The sequence below is a fragment of the Polypterus senegalus genome, chromosome 17 (assembly GCF_016835505.1).
Source record: "Polypterus senegalus isolate Bchr_013 chromosome 17, ASM1683550v1, whole genome shotgun sequence".
NCBI lineage: Eukaryota > Metazoa > Chordata > Cladistia > Polypteriformes > Polypteridae > Polypterus > Polypterus senegalus.
Window position 1 is genome coordinate 38163156 of NC_053170.1, and position 21714 is coordinate 38184869.

Sequence of the window (21714 nt, forward strand, 5' to 3'; positions counted from 1 at the left end):
GTCAAAGCCAAAAACAAAATCGTAATTCATCATCAAGAACATACTGAATAAAGTATGAAGAAACTCATTTAAGAAAAATACAGCTACTTTCAGCAGCTCCTGAGGGACATGGCGGGGCAGCAGTTAGCAATCAACTCTTATAGCTCAAAGACAGACAGATAGATAGATAGATAGATAGATAGATAGATAGACAGACATGAAAGGCACTATATAATAGATAGATAAGATAGATAGACATAAAAGGCACTACATAGTAGATAGATAGATAGATATATAAGGCACCATATGATTGATAAATAAATAGATAGAACAAATGAACGAACGAACTAACGAACTAACTAATTTAATTTAACTGTGCCCCGAGGGAAATTTGGGTTTTTACAGAGGCTCTTTAAATAAATAAATGGGTAGATAAACAGGTAGACAGGTAGTTTTCAGATATTAGAAATAATATTGAGGTGCATTCATTGCCATTTGTCATGTTGCCGTGTTCACAGCTTAGATGTGTCACCCATTAGCTGCCATATGTCGCTGATGTCATCAATGTGCTGCTACAAGAGCTGGCACGTTGGATGTGTCACTATTTGCATTTACAGATAACAAAGAAAAAATATATTTGTGTGTGTGTTAGTTGTGCCATTAAGATTTTCAGCTTGTGCTTTTTAATAATGTTAATAATAAATAAAACATTTCATATATATATGTGTGTGTATATATGTATATATGTATACAAGGGATGTTCAAAATGTGTTTGTAGTTTTTTTTAACTCTATTTATTAACTTCAAAAACACATCACCTTTCTACATAGTCACCTTCGCTTGTGATGCAGTGTTTCCAGTCACATGACACTCTCAGACATGACCAATTACTACTCCATCTGCTTTCACCGTTTCCAACGAAAATATAAAAGTGTGGAAACTTTTTGAACATCCCTCAAATATATACATATATATATATATATATATATATATATATATATATATATATATATATATATATATATATATATATATATACAGTATATATGCTTTTATCCTTAGATTATATTTCCCGCGATTTTGGGATTAGATTTATGTATTATGTATTTATGTATCCTGACATTAAATCTTGTTTTCCTTATTGTAAGTATTATTGACTTTCAAAAAATGTAATTTTAAGATTATTTAGTTTACTTTAAGAAATCTTTTCAAGTAAATTTTGCTTACCCCATTGGCAGATTTTTTTGCTAACTAAAAGTATAACTACTCCCATTTGTAGTTGTTTTTATTTTTTTTTGTCTGTGTTTTACGCATGCGTCTTTTTAGATGACCTTTTCCTGCGCCTGGCTAGCACTAAACACTCTGCTCACTTGATGTTTGTGTTGTGAAACTTGGTTGTTTCACTTCTGGAATGGATTTCTTTGTTTCATTGGTAAAATGTTCACATGTAGCTTTGTATTTCTTTGATAATTCTGAAAGTGAAGGCACGGTGGCTCTGTGTCCTAATCCTGGAACAGCAACTCAGTGGACTTTGCCTTAATTATCACCGCTTTGTGGGTCCTTTTTGTAGCCTCAGTCATGTTGATTTTAACGACTCTTATTCCTTGAAATGTGATTGGGTGTCCCTGTCTTGTGTGATGTCATTTTTGAAGACATATTTAAGAGGGTGCTGGTTTATCCAAGTATTAGATGATAACAAAATGAACCAAGTCTGCTAAGCACAGCTCAGTATTACATAGAGGCCATTTTTCCAAGCTAGTTAAAAGAAGTTTTGATAACATTCTATATAAATTTGATTTGGGTTTGTGTGTGTTTGGCTTTAAAAAATCATTTCTGCTTAATCCATTTTGGGTTTGTCCAACTCCACCTGTTCCAGAACCGCTTTTCCCTTTGTAAAGTCCATTTCCTGGTCCACGTTCGTTTCTTTTCAAAGTGCACTGAGCATCTTGCCACCTGCAGGCTCCCCACAGTCCACATGTCCTCCTTATGCTTCTTCTTCTTCCACATTCCCAGAGATGTGCACATTCTGGCCCGATGTAGGGGAGAGGACCCTCACGTGCACAGAGGTCCTCCTCAGGTTTGGTTGCTGTCGGTATAGACACTGGCCTGCTGTATCCCTGAATTGGACTGAGCGGTTTTGACAGTTTTATGAGATGCTTTACTGCTTTAAGTCAAGGTGGCACAGTGAGGAGACCCCAAAAAGAGCAATTTAATGTTAGAACTGCTCCTTTAATCAACTGCCGCATGTGGACCTGCTTTTGAGTATCGAGAATTCCTGAAGAGTATCTTCAATTCATTATTTTAAGTTAAAACCATTGTAACCACAAGGGGGCACCACTAAGCCCAATTTGAACACAATTCCGGGTTCAAATAAAAGGTTTTCTTTTGTCTCCAATACTTTTCTAATTAAATGCCAGGCAAAATACTCCAAACAACAGATTCTCAATCTCCTTCCACCTCCAGCCGAGTGTTGCCCACTGCCTCCCTACTCTGGCTCATCGAGGTGGACCCAGGACTGCTTCTGGTATCCTGGGACTGGTCAGACAGAAAGCAGGGTAATCCTCCCCTGACATACAAAAAGACCCTGACAGGGTTGTACAGTCCTGGACTCTCAAGTCCCACATCCCAACTGGGTTTAGCCTGGAGGAACACTGCCACCTGCTGTGCTCCCAGCACCCACGTTCACCCAGTCCACTTACCTCCCTTCTTGCCTTGCCAGGATGAAGAATGTAAGACATTCTGGCCATGTCCAGTCTCAGCTCCCACCATCCTTCCACTTTCGCCTCCCATCCGGGCAAGAAATCACCCTCCATCCCAGCCTCTTGGGCTCTTACACCACGTATTTATTTGTTAGTTTTTATTTATTTTTTTAACTGGACTTTCCTTTTTTTCTTTTTTTTTTTTTACACAGTACAGAAAGACTGCACTGTAGGGTGCTGGCCATGAAGTAGTTAAAATTTCTGCACCAATCCGCTTCTGCCTTTCCTGTGCTGCACTTCTGTCTGATAAGACAATGAAAAGCCATTTGGCAGGAGAAAGAAAGTTAGAGAACGTTACAGAGAAGGCAGCTCTTTCTTTACAGACCAGAAAAGAAAACTCAAACAACTGCAAAAATGATTAAGAAATGAAGAAATGAAATGTAACAAAGGGCAATTGTACTGTACACTCGGAGAGACATGTCATTCTGAAGTTTGGAAGTGATCAACAGACTGCAGCGTGGGATCACCAGAGGTAAGAGCTTCTTGAGGTCCACCACGGTGAGGGGGCACAGGGGTCTGTGGTTGGTCAGCCAGAAAGTTTAAAGAAGGCTGTTTAAGTAAAGAATGATGCGCCTATTCATTTGGGATGTACTTTTTAACTACTGGAGTTCAGTAAATGTTAACAGGTATTCTGTTTGGCCAAAAACTACACAAGAAAGATTTTTTTTATTTGTAGAGAAACGCAAGGCTGTAGAAGAAAGTAAGAGACGGACACATAGCCCATGTGTATGGCTTTTACACTAAAACTAACACAAAAGTGTCCAGCTATGATTTGTGTATGGAGGCAGTGAACGCGTTCTGCAATAACATCCTTAGTAGATCAGTCTCAGTCGTCTATGGTCTGTTATGGGTTTTTTTTTACCCCCTGGAGATTTCTCATACTTTCTTTACAAGAAAACAATGATTGTGATCTGGCCACACATGAGAACTTGATGCTCCTCTCTGCCAGGAGACACTCATTTATGTATTTACTTTTTAATCATTGAAAGTCTTTTAGGAATGTATTCAGCCACTGAAAACTAGAAGATACTAAAAGCCTGTTATTCGCTGGAAGTGACACCCATCATGTTCATTTAAATGTGTGACACAGAAAGTGAAAGTAATTTTCTTACTTTCATGGAAAAGTACACGACTACTGTACGCTCGATATATGACTAACCTTCTTATGAACCGTTCAGTGATGCTCAGTTTAGAAGCTGCAACCTTGGCTCTCTTATGCTGCTCACTATTTTCATCTAATTGAGACAGAAGAGATGGCTCACTGCAGGGTACGTTCACACTGCACCTTCATTATTCAAGTCCCAATTCTAGATGAGTGTGTACAGATGTCTATCCCGAATGTGCCATGCATGTGCAAAATTAATAAAAGCAATTCTGTCAGACTGAAACAAACTAATAGATTAGCCTGAATGCCAGCAGCAAGCGGTCTCCTTTAACACTGAGGTCGGCATGTGTGTGAATGAATCGGCTTGCGATGGCAAGGAAGACGTATAGAATATGAAAGATTGGATAGCCTTGAATTTAAAATCACTCCAAATGCCATAACAGTCATTTTCAGAGTACTTAAAATGTGTTGTGACAAGTCTGATGTAATATCCTACACCGCACAGTAAGGTTTATTTTGCTCAGTTGTAAGAATTGACATCCACCCTCTTTAACAAGCAGTGCTCTTGATTACCACGTATTGTTTCATGTCGTCTGATTCTTTCATGCGAAGCCTGAAATCCATGAGGACTGATTTGGATCATTTATGTTGGGTGGGGGCTGGGTGGTCTCGTGGCCTTGAAACCCCTGCAGATTTTTTTTTTCTGTAGCCCTCTGGAGTTTTTTTTTTTTGTTTGCTTATTTTCTGTCCTCCCAGCCATTGGACTTTACTTCTTATTTTGTTATTTAGTATTGCCTATTCTTTTTTTCATTTTTTTTAGGAACTTGTCTTTCTTCATCTTGTAAAGCACTTTGAGCTACAACACTTGTGTGAAAATGTGCTATATAAAGATATACACATACACATAACATGGCAAAAACTCATTATTGTAATTCTAAAATAAACGTGCTGGGTCCACGCCTAACGTTTTTATTGCACTTGCAGCTGTACGTTTTGTAAAAAGCAATTTCAAATTGGGCTTTCTAGTCGTGTAGCTCTTTTTCGTAGATTGGAGGCCAACTGTTTTTTCTGGATGGTTTTCGAAGCATATCATACTTTTGAACTTGCTATGTCTTGTTTTTTATTACAAGGAAATAAAAAAGAAAGATCGAAGCTGTTACTGTGAGTGCAATTATCAGTACCATACCTGTTAGTAGAAACTACCGTGGACATGAGACAAGAGCAAGGAGAGGTGGAGGCTTTAGTGATGTAGACAGGGCTGGATTAGGACCTTTAGAGGCCCTAAGCGCTTAAAAGATGTTGGTTTCCCTATATATATAAACGGCACTCACTGTCAGTGGACGACTGAATGGGTCAGCCGACAAGAACAATCATGTGAGCCTCGGTGAACCATGTGGAAGTTACAGATTCTAATTTCATTGTATTCCCAAGATGAATATATGTCATAAAGCTCCATTAGGACTATTTTATTATTCTTTTTATTGTTGTATATCCATCCATCTATTACCCAACCTGCTATAGCCTAACACAGGGTCACGGGGGTCTGCTGGAGCCAATCCCAGCCAATACAGGGCACAAGGCAGGTACAAACCCCGGGCAGGGCGCCAGCCCACCACAATATTGTTGTATATACTGTATATATATATATATATATATATATATATATATATATATATATATGTCATTTTTTCATTTAATGTGGGAGCTCCTTTTTGTGGAACCTGGTTGAGTTGCACCATTTCAAGTATTGAACCCTATGGTCCATGGTACATCTGGCAAAGGGAAATGCCTGTGGTGCCCACCTTGCCTTGATGCCCTAAGCATATGCTTTAGTGTGCTTAATGGTTAATCCAGCCCTGGATCTCGATGTTATTTGTCACATACCATGTACATGCACAGGGGTATACAGTGAAATGCAGCTCAGAGAGTAGCCTATACCATGCAATATACCTTAAAAATAAGCATTAAATACTAAAAAGTACAGATTAAAAATGCTCAAGTAATTGTAATTGTCAGTCAGTCATCATCCAACCTGTTATATCCTAACACAGGGTCACAGGGGTCTGCTGGAGCCAATCCCAGCCAACACAAGATGCAAGGCAGGAACAAACCCCAGGCAGGGTGCCAGCCCAGCACAGGGTACACACACACACTAGGGACAATTTAGGATTGCCAATGCTCCTAACCTGCATGTCTTTGGACTGTGGAAGGAAACCGGAGCACCCGGAGGGAGAACATGCAAACTCCACGCAGTGAAGACCCAGGAAGTGAACCCAGGTTCTCCTTACTGCGAGGCAGCAGTGCTACCACTGTGCCACCGTGCCACCCCTAATTGTAATTGTGTAACACATATATACATTAGATGTAAGGATGTAAATATAAATGATAGATTGACTATTTTTACAATTTTGAGGAATTGACAAGAGGACCATTTGTTATTTTTATCATCTGGGAAATGCGATTCTTTCACAGTCTTTCTGTTCTTGATTTGAGACCATGCAGGCACCTGCCAGATGTTCGGCATTTAGAGTGAGAGGAGTCCTTCATGATTCTGTTCATCTTGGTAGTGCACCGTTTGGTATTTATGTCATGTAGTAATGACAGTGACATCCCCACAATTTGCTTGGTTGGGTACACAGATCTCTTTAGCACTGTGTGCTCCTCTCTGAGCCATTTCCATACCAGGCAGTGAGGCATCCTGCCAGAATGCGTTAAACACCCACGTGGTAGGAGGACTTCAACAACAATAATATTTTCTTATATAGCATATTTTCATACAAAGAATGTAATTCAAAGTGCTTTACAAGATGTCAGAGAGAAAGTTATAAAAAAAGGAAAAACAAATACAATTAGATGAGAGTAATAATGAATAATTAACAAAGAAAAAATGAATACATAAAGATGAATAAATCCACATGATCTTATAAAACATAGATACAGTATATAATCAGCTGAAGAGTCGTGTCCTTATATATAATATACTATAAGTCATTACAGTTGAGTATGATGATGGGAAGATAGAAAAAAAAAAACAAAACAAAGTCCAGTTAAGCTGGAGAAAGTAACAAAATCTGCAGGGGTTCCAAAGCCAAAAGACCACTAGCCCTCACTGGAGCATTCTCCCTAATGTAAATGTTCTAACGTCATTCCTCATGTTTCCAGGCTTGTCTGAGTGAATTTGATGGTCTCATAGACAGCTGAGGAACCCGCCTTCATTCCAGCATCCCAGGGGGCTACACGGTGCCTCAGTCAGGTGGTGGTGGTGGCGGCCGCATAAAACGCCACAACAGAAGACCCAGAAAAGAAAGTAGAGAAAAGCAGAGAATAGTAAAGATTGCAAATCCCTGACTAGTAATATAATTCTATAAGGTACAACAGCAGTTTTTTAAATGTTCCACAGTGGTAGCCTGGCATATCTCTGTTGGTGAAGTATTCGAGAGTTTGGGTGAATAACAGCAAAAGGCCTCCTTACTATTTCTTTGAATATTAATGTCAGGACTCTTAAAAGGAGGGTCTTTTTGACACACTGAATTTCTTCAGTTGTCTGAGATGACAAAGGCGCTGCTGTGTCTTTCTCACCAGAATGTCTAAATGTATGGACCAAGTTAGTTCACTCCTGATGTTGATTCCCAGGTATTTGAAATACTCAACCCTCTCCGCTGCAGTACCGTTAATAATCAGAGATATGCACTCAGTTCTTCGCTTCTCCTTCTCCCTGCTGAGCTCCACCATGAGCTCTTTTGTTTTGCTGATGTTGATGGACCAACTGTGGTCCACTCCGGACACCATAGTGACAGGTCAGCCACTTTGTCTAGGTAAGGCTTTTCATTGTTGTTGCTGATGAGGCCTACCACAGCTGTGTTGTCAGCAGATTTAACAATGGTGTTTGAGCTACTCCTGGCTACACAGTCAAGTGTGTATGGTGAATACAACAACAACAACAACAACATTTATTTATATAGCACATTTTCATACAAAAAGTAGCTCAAAGTGCTTTACATAATGAAGAACAGAAAAATAAAAGACACAGTAAGAAAATAAAATAAGTCAACATTAATTAACACAGAATAAGAGTAAGGTCCAATGGCCAGGGGGGACAGAAAAAACAAAAAAATGGAGAAAAAAATAAAGTCTGTAGGGATTCCAGACCATTAGACTGCTCAGTGCCCTCTGGGCATTCTACTTTACATAAATGAAACAGTCCTCTTTGGATTCTCACGGAAGGACTTGATGATGATGGTCACGTAGACTTCTGGCTTTTGATCCATCCATAATAATAATAATAATAATAATAATAATAATACAACAGAGGACTAAGAACAAATCCCAGGGGTGCCAATGTACAGAGTAATCGAGCCGGAGGTGTGTTTCCCCACCCTGATTACTTGGGGTCTAGCACACAAAAAGTCCAGGGTCCATGAGAATAAGGTGGAGATGAGCATCAGAATCTCTAATGTTAATGATATAATTCTGAATTTTTAAAATTTGGAGGGATTTATTAACAATAATATTAGTAATAATAATAATTATTATTATTATTTACATTTATTTAGCTATTTTCTCACTACTCAAGGTGCTTCAACCACCACTAATGTGTAGCATCCAGCTGGATGATGTGGCGGCAGCAGCCATATTTACAGCACAGAATCCCCATCACTGCACTGGGATCCACATTCAGACCACAGGGTAGTCACCCCCTGCCGGCCTCACCAGCACCTCAACCAGCAGTAACCTAAGCTTTTCCTGGTTTGTCTCCCATCCAAGTACTGGCTGGGCCCGAAGATTCTTTGCTTGAGGCGGATGACCTCTTTTGAAGTGCAAGTGGTTTTAATGAAAAACAGCAGTTTGTAAATTTAGATGGTGGTGCGGAATGTTGATTACTTGCAGTATTATCTGTCAGCATCCGTCCTCAAGACTCTCTCAAAGGGACACACACACGTGTTGTGTCATTTCCATCAGGAAGCACGTAGCAACTGAGCTGTATTGGCTTGTGACCCAGGCTCCAAATATTTATCACTTTCACACCTCAGTTTCTTTGAAACTGGCACATTGAATCAGTAATGTAATCCATCTTGGTTTTTAAAGCAGACATAAGCAGTGTAACATTAATTGGGAGTGTAAATTTCCAGAAGATTCCAATTCAAGCATTCAAGTGCAAGTCATATTCAAGTTGCACATGACATGCTGGATTTAGAACATCATATGAAAGTAGCCTAAAGCTTATCTGAAGAGATCTAATTAGTTTTGTGGCTCTTCACTCTTTTCTAAAATGATCAGATCAGTGTTATATGAGTAGGGTTTTCTTCTTTTCTAATTAGTCACCTTTGGGTTAGCAAAGCCGTTTTCTTTCTGATTGGATTGGCTCCATTGGTTCATCTTAGAAGGTTCTTGGTTTCCCGATTTCATTCTGGTTGTTATCCTTTGACTTTGGTCTCGTCCTACCATTGGTCTCCTCATGCTGCTGTTGAGCTCCTCCAATGTGTTTCTTCATCCTGATCCAAGTAAGACCTTCTTGCTGTGGACCCTCAATCCACCTTCCTATTTTAGATAGCAAAAAAAAAAAATGGTAAATGTGTTTTAATGAAAAGAAAGGCATGTGTTTTGGATGTGAGTTGCAAGCGTAACGTTAAACTAATTTGCTTCACAGGTAGACATCAGAAAAGAACGACTAGAAAACTTTGGTCATTATGTAGGAGGTATGGTACTATTGAAAACAAAGGTAAAGTTGATCAAACTGAAAGGAATTACCAAGTTAAATATGAAAAGTACACAATTCCAATTGATAGAACAAAAGCGTGTTAAAAATGTCTTTATATTCATCAGGAATTCATCCTTCTTGTAAAGGACTTCTGTGTGAAGTTTGCACCTCTTCTCAGCGTCCATGTTGGCCTTTTTTAGGTACTTCCAAGCATATGCATATGTTAGGTTATAACTCCAGATTGGCCCGATGTGTGTGTGTGTTAGTGCATCTGCAGATGGACTGGCAGCCGTTCCATGTGTGGTTCCTGATGTTACCACAATAGGCTTCAGCTCACCGTGAAACTGGGCTGGAAGTAGTGGACTCACTTAATGGTTGGTTATTTTGTAAAGTACAAGGTCACATGGAACATAAGCAAGATTAGACTCTATGTGTCGTTGATTTCAAATGTGACTTTTTCACCTTTATTTTTGACTTTTTTGAAGAAGAAACATTAGAAAAGCCTCCAGAGGTTATGGCCTTAATCTGCCACATATTCCCAATCAATGCACTGGATCTTTGGTGTCTTTTGGAAAATAATTTCTAAAAATCACCAATTCCCAGTAAGAGACAATAAAAAGTCATGATCATGAAGATAAATGAAGGCTGTCCCGTATTCACCCATTTTTGGGCAGCAGTCAGTCATGTGCTATTTTAGCTTACTTTTACAAGACATAATATTCTTAACTGCCCACAATCCCATTAGGGCTCACTGGGCCCAGAGCCTATCTTGACCGCACTGGGAACGAGACAAGAATCAGCCGGCCAGTTTAGGACTGCTGGTTAACAAAATCTGTATGTTCTTGGGAATGTGGAAGGAAAACCATAATACTCCAAGATAAATCCACACAGACACAGGGAGAATATGCAGACACCATACTGACAACAGCCAGGTGTGAGATTTAAACCCAGGATGATGTTTAGGGCAACAGCACTAAGCATTGTGTTACATTTGCTCATTGTTGTAATGTATTTTGAAATGTCCTTTATTCTATTCATAGAGACTTTATAAGATAAGAATACGTTACAACTGTCTAGAGATATTTTTCTGCAGCTGAAGCTCTGGCAGGTTAAGCGACTAACTCAGAGTCACAGTCCAGGGCCGTCTTAACAGCATCATAGTAGTGCACTGGGGCCTCTGTTTCCATAGCGCATCAGAAACATCATGGGCACCTATGCTCTTGGGGCCCCCAGCTTGTGCCCATACGTCACACATTACGTCACTGGCAGCCTTGAGGTTGAACTGCTAGTGTAAAATATCATCTGCCTTGTTAGAGAGATAAGACCAAAAATGCTCAGTGTCTTTATAATTAGAATTTTTTTTTATTTTTCTTTTACATTATTACATCAAAGAAAACATTTTTCCAAGTTTTACCTACGTCATTTTGTCATGAAGAGCAACAGCAGCTGATTCTTGTAAGCTTACTGCTATAATAAATGTTTAAATTGACCCTAATTGTCATAAATGACCAGGAGCTGAAGGGACCCGAGACTAAAGTGGGTCTAATTGAGCCCAGTTGCCTGGGAGAAGCTGCTGAGAGGAGGAATGAGGCCGCTAATGGCACAATGAGCTAGTGACTAGTAGCTGTAGCACAGCAGCAGCTGACTGATAGCTCCACAACAATTCTCTGGATAAGAGGATTTAGAAAATGGATGAATGGACTGATGAGTAGTACTAGTAGTAGCAGTGGTATCATCAGGTGCAAAGAATACAGCGAAACTCTGACCTGCATGTGCAATCAACGTGCAACAAAAGAATAAATTAAAATACATGCTTTCAGCTTGTTCAGTAGGAAACACACATCAGCCTTCCTGAGACTCAACAAAGAGATAAAGGGAAGAGTGTAAAACAGTACTCTTATGATTTTGTGTTTTCTTTACATATAGGGTGGTCCAGATCTAATTATGCAGTTTTCATTACGCTATAACTTATTAAGTTTATTACATAGAAAATCACCCGAAAAATCCTGGACCATCAAGAAATGTGCGAACTGACGACATGAAGAATCGTCTTTGCGCCGAACTGGAATCGTCCCAGCATAAATCAAAGTCATCCAGACGATCTGGATCTGCATAATTAGATCTGGACCACCCTGTACTATAGAATCATCAGAAAAAATTCTCTTGTTCTTGTCTAATTGATTAGCGATAAGTGCCAAATGTTCACAAACTGTGCCAACCTCCATGAAATGCATTAAGGTCAAAGGGGAAGGAGGGGAACTGAATTATTTTTGAGTGGCTTATAATGGTGTGATGGTGTTTCAATTGCCCCTGAGCAGTAGGGAAACAGCTCCTAAGTACGCTGGACAGATTATTGTGTCCCAAAATGTGCTCTGACTGCGCTGCCATCCCTCAAACAACAAAACACGCTGATTGAATGAAAACCACAAACAAAATACAACAATTGACAACAAACTAGTAATAAGGAAAAAAAATATATAGATCATTGCACTCACAGTGTTCCAGTCCTTAGGCAGACACTGACTGTGCCACGAGGCGGCAGGGTGAGCCTGGCTCGTTCCATTGATGGAAATCACAGTACCAGGTGCAGCTGGAACATCTTCTTGTTTCCAATCTCAGTGCAAATGATATGCACTTTTAACTGCCATGAAGAAGATAGAAACATCTAGTGGAGAGTAATAATTATTTTGTTACAGTCGATTCCAGTTAATTGGACCACCGGTTAATTGGAGCAGCCGCTTATTCGGACCGAATCCAAAAGAACCGAAACAGATCATATTACATAAGCCTAATATTGTTTGCTTATTTGGACCAAAATTCCATTTAATCGGACCAAAGAATGCGACAGAGAATAAGAAAAAGAAGCCACAAGTCACCCGCGGAAAGCGGATATAAAGTGGGTCAGCGACATCGGGAGGATCCCTGGACTCCCCAGGAGAATTTATGCTTTTATCAAAGGTCAGGAAGTCATAAAATTTGTACCAAGTGCAAACCAGTGGGGTTGAGCATGGCTGCCCTTTCTTTCCTAAAACGGACCGCCCAGGAGCCAGTGGCATGAAGTCGAGCGTAAACAAGTGCAGTGCGTCAACAGAATGCGTCAGATCACACTAGACAAGTTCTTCAAACGTTGACTGGAATTTGGTAATGTAACCTTTTTTATTGTGCTTCACATGCTGAGTGTCGTGTAGATCGTTTCGAAGAATTTGTAGATTTCTTTTTCAATAAACAAAGTTGTAAGCAACCGTACATGTACATAGTTCTTATTTGTATGTTCGCCATACGCGTGTGCAGCACAATAAAAGTCATAATGACATTTTAATATGTTACTTATAGCACGTCCCGTCTTGGTTGCACATGTATAGGGCATGTTTGTGTAATTGGACCAGCCAGTTATTAGGACCAAAATGATCGGGTCCCGATGTGGTCCGATTAACAGGAATCGACAGTATTAGTATTATTTCAAATGTTCATATTCTGACTTGTAAATCCCTCCTTTGAAGACTTGTTTAGTTTGGTAGCTCCAGCGCATGGCTAATTATGGCTGCCAGTGCACAAGCAGCAGTGTTATATAGGGTGGTCCAGATCTAATTATGCAATTTTCATTACGCTATAACTTGTTAAGTTTATTACATAGGAAATTACCCGAAAAATCCCGGACCATCGAGAAGTCTGCGAACTGATGACATGAAGAATAGTCTTCGTGCTGAGCTGGAATCGTTCCTGTATAAATCAAAGTCATCCAGATGATCTGGATCTGCATAATTAGATCTGGACCGCCCTGTAGATTCGGTAGCAGTACTCATAATATTCTCTTTATGGTTGGCTAATGTAACCCTGAAATGAAGACATGGCAAGTTTTTTTTTGTTTGTTTTTCATTTTTAAATAATGAATGCAGGGCGGAAGGCAGAGATACTTATTGGGTCATGACAGCACACATGCCCAAAGCAGCTTGCCAACCATCTTTCATTACACGGGCATGAAAGTTCTACACCTGGATATTACAACTCTGTGATGTTCTGCTGGCTTCGTAAATTATCAGTAGATGCTGGGAAAATATTGTTTGGTTAAGCTGACCGCAAGAAAATATTCGGTGAACAATGCCATCGGCGAATACAGCATACTCTCTGTGAAAAACATTTCACCAATTTCACCAATCAACACCTATGTTAACCCGGCTTCACATGCATGTTAATTGGCAGTCAACATGGGATTAGTTGGGGAGATCGTATTTCATTAATGTGCTGAAATTCAACGAGGAAGCAATAAAAGTATACAATGGCGCATATGGTATTATTAATCTTGATTGTCAGAATGCCTTTGATATGATGCTACATAAGAGGCAAGCAATTAAACTCAGGAAAGTGGGAATTCAAGGTGTAGTGGGAAGATGGATGCTAAATTGGCTCACACACAGGACCCAAAGGGTTATGGTAAGAGGAACCTCTTTAGCATTAGGTGGTGTTAAGTGGTATTTCCTATGGATCAGTACTCTGTCTGCTTCTCTTTTTAAAATAGATAAGAAATGATGAGACTATAAATAAGAAACTGGATACATTGGAATACGATGTTATACTGGGTGAAATGGCAGATAACGCAGAACCAGCCAAATAATTACAGAGAGACATAAACAGAATACAAGCAGATTTATGGCGGATAAAATTAAATGAAAGCAAATGCAAAATATCACACGTAGGAAGTAAAAATGTTAAATATGAATACACAATGGATAGTTTGAAACTTGAAAGTGCCCCTTATGAGAAGGACATGGGAATCATTGAGGACTCAAAACTCTCATCCAGACGGTGTAGAGAAGGCCAGTAAGAAGACTACAGGATTTTAGGTTATTGAGTATGATATATACAGTAGTGTAGAAGACAAAAGAGGTTATCCCTTAAGTATATGGGGCACTGTTGAGGTCTCGTCTGGAGTACTGTGTGCCTTATTTTTGGTTTCCATATTACAAAGAAGACATAGCAGCACTAGAGAATCTTGGACTGACAGGTATGAGGAGTGAGCTGAACCTCTTTTGTTTAACCAATTGGAGATTAAGATGTGACATAATTAAAGAGTTTTTAAAAATATGAAGGGAATTAACACCATAAACACCAGTTGTTATTTTGAATAAATGATTTATTAAGAATGCAAGTGCATACTTGGAAACTTGTTAAGAGTAAATTTCATAGAAATGTCAGAAAGTTTCTTTTCTGAAACAATGAAATATAGAAACCTGGAATAACTTAACAAGTTTGTGGAAGAACGTAGGACTTCAGGGACCTTTAAAACTCGACTTCTTGTCCTTTTGGATAAATTATATGGGTGGGATTGCTGATCTTGTTGGGATGAATGGCCTGTTCTTGTCAAAATAGAAAATCTTACCTAGAATGTAAAATGCATTGTTTGGAGCATTTCACAAAAGACTTTTTATGTGTTAGTGACCTTAAGGGCCCTCCCAGACATGCAGATGCAATACGCTCCTGTGGTTAAAGATGCGCGTGTGTTTTCCATGTTGTATTTTCAATCCATCAGTCTTTTTTATGACATGGCGCCGCTTATAGAAAACACTTGACTCTTCACTTCGGAAACAAAGATACATTTCAGAAGAAACAGAAAACATGAGACCACTAAACTACATATAAAGACATTCAAATAAGTGTACCTAAGTAAAAAATACAATAGCACAGTGGAGATGATGAGCAGCAGGGTAGAATCGGCGTTAATATAGATTACTACAAAAGAATGACACAAGAAAGCAGCCACAAAGAAGTTGATCAAAATGGAGGAGAGAAGTGGTGAGTCTGTAAAAGAACTGGCTTGATTTTTTTGTATTAAATTTTTTTTTTAATCTTTACAATCTTTTTATTTTTAGAATAAATATGGAAATACCTCTGTCTTCTTAATACTTCTTTCATTCTTTACGAATATTCATTTCTTCGCTTTTGACACTCTGTTGTTTACATTTGTGTCATTATCTTTGCTGGGTTTCTTTTTGTTATTTTTTAGATGATGGGGTGGGGGGTGACGGGGGTGCCATGTTAATCACTTTCAACATTAGGAAGGTGCCAGCGGATCAATGCAAAATAAAAGTAAAGATAGCACCATGGCTGAAGCTTCCTCAAGAGGACATCAGCTTGATTCAAACCACTTAGAAAGAGTTTGTTACAATCAGTCTGTCTGTTGTCTTTTTCGGTGGCTTCTTCCAGAAGGAGTTATAATGTTAACAAAACTCAAGCTGCTTGGAACTGTTTTTTTGTTTCTTTTTTAAAATCTCACCTTATGGAGACTGCTTAGCCAATTAATGGAGGTCCTCCCGTTTACTGCAAATATGACTTTCTAAAATTTTCAAAACTGCATCTCCACCATCAGACATTTCTTTTACAGTTAGGGTATTGTGATCCTTTGGTATACACTTCTTATTTGATCTATTTGACTGACCTGAGGAAATTGAACCAGCTAGCTATTATATCATTAGCAGGCTTTACTCGCACTGTTTCTTCAATATAATAAAAAGGCCTTGAAATATTGATGAACATGCCTAAGCGGTTGCGGTGTCATCATGCCTCGGGCCAAGGCTGGATTTCTGCCTTTGGTATCAATTTTGCATGTTTTTTTCTGCATCCTCATGTATTTGTTTTTCCTCATGGGCTTCTGGTTTCTTCTCAAGGTCCAAAGCAATGTCACCCTTTCTGGTGGGTGCCCTGTGTCAGGCTTTCTCCTGGCCATTGTCTCAGGATTCATCATAATCCCATGTAAAATAATTCTTTGGAGATATGTGGTAGGGTCAACAATTGAATGGAGCAATGATGCAATGTGTACAGCCCCAGAGTGCAGACACCTTACATACTCTATATGTCTGGGGGGGGGACAAAGATATTTCAGATAAGTTAGTCATTAACTGTAAATCGCCATTCAGGCTTCATTCCAGGTGTCATATGTCAATGCTGCTGAGATAATCACCCTCCATGACCCTGAATAGAATAAGTCGTTAGAAAATGGAAAGATTGATGTGCACTTGTTGATGTGATTACAGAAATGGATGTCCAAACTCCAACAGCATGAAAAGAATCAGGTGTGTGAATATAAAAAGTGAGGGATTACAAGAAAGGAAAAACTCAAACATTCGTGCAACTTGATGCTGAATACAGCAAGACGGTAAGTGAATGATCCATCTGTCTGTTGTCTGAAACTGGTTGAGCAAGAGGCTGAGGAGCCAAACTATGTGTTTTTGGACTGCAAAAGGAAGGTGAAATTGATTAAAAAAAACCCAAGATGAACACAAACTAACTTCTAGCTGGTACTCAAAATGGCTTGCAGTTGCAATGAGGCGGCTCAGGGCCACCTTTACGGCATCATAGGCCCTCAGGGAAAGTAGTGAGCTTGGGCCCCTGTTTTGATAGTAAAACAGAAACGTACATAGCCATAAGAAACAACATTAGCTCCTATTCTCCTTGAGCCCCCAGCCAGTGCCCATTGTGCCCATACGTTAAGATGGCCCAATGCAACACTTAAAGTCAAATGCGCATCATTATATCTGTAAAGCACTCTCTCAATGTGTTAGTTTGTTTGTTCTTTATTTACAAGTTTGTTTTTAGAGTCACAAACGTGAAATGAACCACACAGGTATTTCACAGGTTTTTGACAAATAACTGGCGTCTTTGCCAACCACTTGGGCACTCTGGGGCAGGACAGGGTAAAAACAAGTTGCATGAATTAGTACATTGTGATCTATGAATAGGGAAACAGCGGTGGGGGCTGCCATGCTTGCCTTGTACCCATAAAATCTGGATTTGATTTCTGCCCCTTTCATTTAACTTTTATTTAATAAAACATTCCCCCCACTATTTTTGTCATGAGCCCAAGCCTCTCTTGTCTCAGGAGTTAGTAATTGCAATTTGACGTTCTTTGCACCAAAAGAAAAAATGAAGAACACTGAATATAAAGACACCGTTCAGTACTAACAACAGTTATGTCATCATTATCATCATCACCAGTTTTACTGCCCTCTTCCATGATCATCCAGGTTTGTCACTGACAACAACCGTTATATACTGTAGTAGCTGCAGTAAGTTTAAGGATAATATATTATTTTAGTAACACTTTAGTTTAGGTACTGCAAAAATGCATCTATTACTAATTTACTTGTATTTAACTAGACCTTAACAAAAGCTCCTTTTGGTCTTCATAACACTTATAAAGCATCAGTAGATTGGTAAATCATCCATTCATGCAGTGTGGCATATTGACATGATGGTAAAATAACCTAAATATTAAATATGTAATGTCAAGAGAAATGTGTCTCAGTTAAGCCACCTCAGACCACTCCAAAGTGAAGTTTTGTTAGGGAGTCACATTCAATAGGTGAAGAATCACTTTACTGATGCTCTGTAAGTGTTATGAAGACCTAAAGAAGTGTCTGTTAAGGCCTTGTTACCTAATAGTAAATGAGTAATAGAGGCGTTATTGCTTTTTTAGCATTATTTTTAAATACTTTTTACCTTTCCACCTTTTCAAATTTCATCAAAGTAACTGCTGGTAACTCAGGTAGTAACTAAATAAAGACACAATGGTAGCAAGAGCTTCAGTCCTTAGTAGAAATGAAAGTCGCTCATCTACCATAAGGCAAATACGGCTTTTTGAACTTACAGTATGGCCATAGCAGCATAGCACAGAAGACAGTCAACAGCTGAGCTACATGCTTTAGTTATGGCCACAAATATTTATTTTTCTAGCTTAATCAAAGCCACTTGCTAATCATGAGTCCAAAAATAATATGTATAAATAAATACTAGAGAATGGAATATGGCAGTCCTTACAAAAATGTATCAAATTGTTGTTTTTTTTATTTACAAGAAGTTACAATATTTTTTCTTCAAGTAAGGCCTCAGAAGGGTTTCCTTTCCCCAAAGATAACCACAGTCAACCTTTGGAATTTTTTGTGTGTTTCTGTTCCTGTTGTGGCACTTGAATTACATTTACATGTATTAACCTCAAAATTATACTGTTCTGGATGCTATCTATCTATCTATCTATCTATCTATCTATCTATCTATCTATCTATCTATCTATCTATTATATAGCGCCTTACATATCTATCTATCTATCTATCTATCTATCTATCTATCTATCTATCTATCTATTATATAGCGCCTTACATATCTATCTATCTATCTATCTATCTATCTATCTATCTATCTATCTATCTATCTATCTATCTATCTATCTACGGTGCCAGATCCGTTGAATAAGGAGGATGCGGACACAGCATAATGTTTTTATTTGACAGAAATTGTCGCACTAGAAGGGATGTGTGACAAGGAGCGTTGTCATGATAAAGAATGAAACCGTTTTCAACATTTTCCTCGGTTATTGATGTTGAAGGACGTCCTGATCTTTTCTCGTCTTCAACCGAGTCAGATCCATTATGAAATTGATCAAACCACTTGTAAGCGGTCTTAATTGTCGGTGCAGTGTCACCATAAACTGATTTTAACATCTGATGGGTTTCCTGAGCTTTTTGCAATATGAAACAAAATTTCATGTTAATGCGCTGCTCAATAGCCATTATTAACGGCATACCTGAAAAACACATTTGAACTCAACAGTGGCTCACAAATGACTGACAGTATTTTGCGTTGCTCTTGGATGGTGCTCTGCATCAACATTCAGTGTACTTTTTGATCACATCTCAAATATATCTATCTATCTATCTATCTATCTATCTATCTATCTATCTATCTATTATATAGTGCCTTACCTATCTATCTATCTATCTATCTATCTATCTATCTATCTATCTATCTATCTATCTACTTACACCACTCTTGGCACTGGAGAGTGGTGACATGTTGCTCGGACATGTAAATAAGAATGTCACCGAATGTCACTGTAAGAATGTCACTGCTACTACTGAGCACAATTTATTTCTATTGCACATGTGCTGTACATTGTAAGCTTATGGTCACCACCTTGATTCTTAGTCTTATAAACACCAAAGGCTTCACCTAAGTGTTAAACTTTTTTATCAATTAGTGCTTCAGTCTTTCTAGGTTTCCTTTTTTCTAAATTCCAGGGGATGAGTTCATTTCTCACCTCAATTGCTGAATGAAGTTTGCACTTTCTCTCCTTTTTCCAAGTGGACCTTCACCATGCGCTTTGATTTCCTCCCACATCCCAGAGGTGCCTGTGTTAGAGTGATTGGTGACCTGATATAGTCTCCCTCTGAGTAAGTGTCATCTGAAAGGCCTGGTATCTCATGTAGAGCTTCATCTTATGTCCAATGTTGATATAATAGGCTCCACCATTGACTATCTTTTAATGGATAAAGCAGATTAGGTAAAGGGTAAAATAGATACATTGATTTTTTTTTTCTCATTTGTTTTCTGAATGTTGCACATTTTATGTCTTTATTGTTATTTTATAGCAGATGGAGTGTGTGTGGGGGGGTTCATGTTTATCATGTTGCACAACTTTTGTATATTTTTGCAAGCTATATATTTGCAATTGCTCCGTCCTGGGTATGACATTAATCTGCATCCAGCCCTGCAAGTAGGCCCTCCCAACTGCAGGGAAAACCTGGGGGTTGGTGGCAGAGTTCCATTCCATCTGAACTAGTGTGGTGCTGTGGTGTCACCCGTTGCATGGCTGCACTCGGATCCTAATCTGGGATCCTGAGTTGGTTTGTCATGTGGTGGGTATGGCGATGCACTGCGTGTACTCCTAACCTCTATTATATATTTGCCCAGTTTTCTTTCCAAATCCTCAAAATACAAGCAGGTTAGATTCATCTTTGATTCCAAATTGGCCCTGTGCTAGTTTAGATACACCGGCAGCCTTTCCAGAACTGGTTTCTCTCTTGTGCCCCATGACTATCCTGCAGCTCTGAATTAGATTAAATGCATGTCAGAACCTTATATTATCTTTCTGATCAATTGTATGAGCCTTTTAATTATTTTATCTTCAATTTTTTTACAGTGTGACAAAACATCCTTTCAGGGACACACTGTTAATTTCCTTCTGTGTGCCGCTTGGGTTAGACTGCCAGTCGGTCACTGCCTATGTGTGATTTTGTATTTTATTTGTTTTTTTTGTCAGTTTTCTCCAGATGTTCCAGTTTCATCTCACATGTGTACAGTATTGGCCTGCTGTGACTGTGTATGAGTGTTCACGTGATTTAGTCTGGTAAAAGACTAACGCTGCATTGAGGTTGGTTGTTAAAGTACATCCCTGTCCCCGTGGTCATAAAATTAAAATTAGAAATTCACAGAATGGATGTTTTATTGTTATTTTTATGAAGACAGACATTAAAGTTCAGGGTGAAGTAAGCTCACTTTTGACCACATTCCCAGTCTGCCTTTGTTTAGTGTGCCATAATCATCTTAAATTGCACAATTACAGAAAGACGGAAGTACAACTGTGTGGTATAAACAATGTTGGCACTGAGTCACTCCGTTGCACTACAGCAGATTGCTACACTAAGGATATGTTGTAATATCTTTAGTCTTACATGCTGTATGTTACAGGCACAGAGGGCTTTGCCCACTTTTATAAAAAGAACCTTTTTCTCATTGTTCTTTAACATTTCATGTAAATGAAACAGAAATTAAATTGCATCTGTTTCCCTGAAAAGTGCAGTTTAAAAAAATGACAGGCAGACAGGATTTTTTACCAGAAACCCAAATTGCAACATTTGTTTAATTGTTTCAGTGATCTACTTTATCCATCATTCAACATAACATTTCAGTCTTGATATTTGCAATCAAAAAAAAAAAACAAAATGTATAAAAGTATGCTGTATAATACGTGAAGTTAATCAGAGTAATTAGCAGTCAGTATGTGAATAAACTCGTGGCTGCTACTACTTAAGATAATATCTTAAATACACTAATCGCATAATATGTGGATACACAATCGGTAAATAAAAGTCAACCCACATTGTATTTCTGACCAGCATCATGCAGAATGGCCGCTTTTCATAACACTGAAATAGCTGTTTTATCATTTGAATGAAGGTGATTGGGTGCTGTAAACCAATTTGATGCCCTAATACAGACCAGTGCTGCAGCTCTAATTAGTTAAGAATATGACAGGCTGAAGCAGGTTATTTTGAAAGAAAAACAGTCTTCCCCTGCAACACGAACAGAGCTGGCATCACCATATCCACAATCTCCATCACTTT

The 21714-nt window shown here is 38.8% G+C and overlaps 1 protein-coding gene across 2 annotated transcripts in view; it reads left to right on the forward strand.

The window, feature by feature from the left end:
- Positions 1-2990: 2990 nt before the first annotated feature.
- LOC120518198 (granulocyte colony-stimulating factor receptor-like) overlaps positions 2991-21714 on the forward strand; it is an 87785-nt gene continuing 69061 nt past the window's right edge. The window contains exons 1-3 of one of the 2 annotated variants that reach the window (XM_039740853.1): positions 2991-3210; positions 16570-16691; positions 19609-19761. Coding sequence is in view for 1 of the 2 variants with exons in the window: in XM_039740852.1 (XP_039596786.1) it covers positions 16672-16691 (20 nt within the window). In the remaining variant the exon portion in view is untranslated. The remainder of the gene's footprint in view (positions 3211-16569; positions 16692-19608; positions 19762-21714) is intronic. The other variant, XM_039740852.1, reaches the window with a different exon arrangement.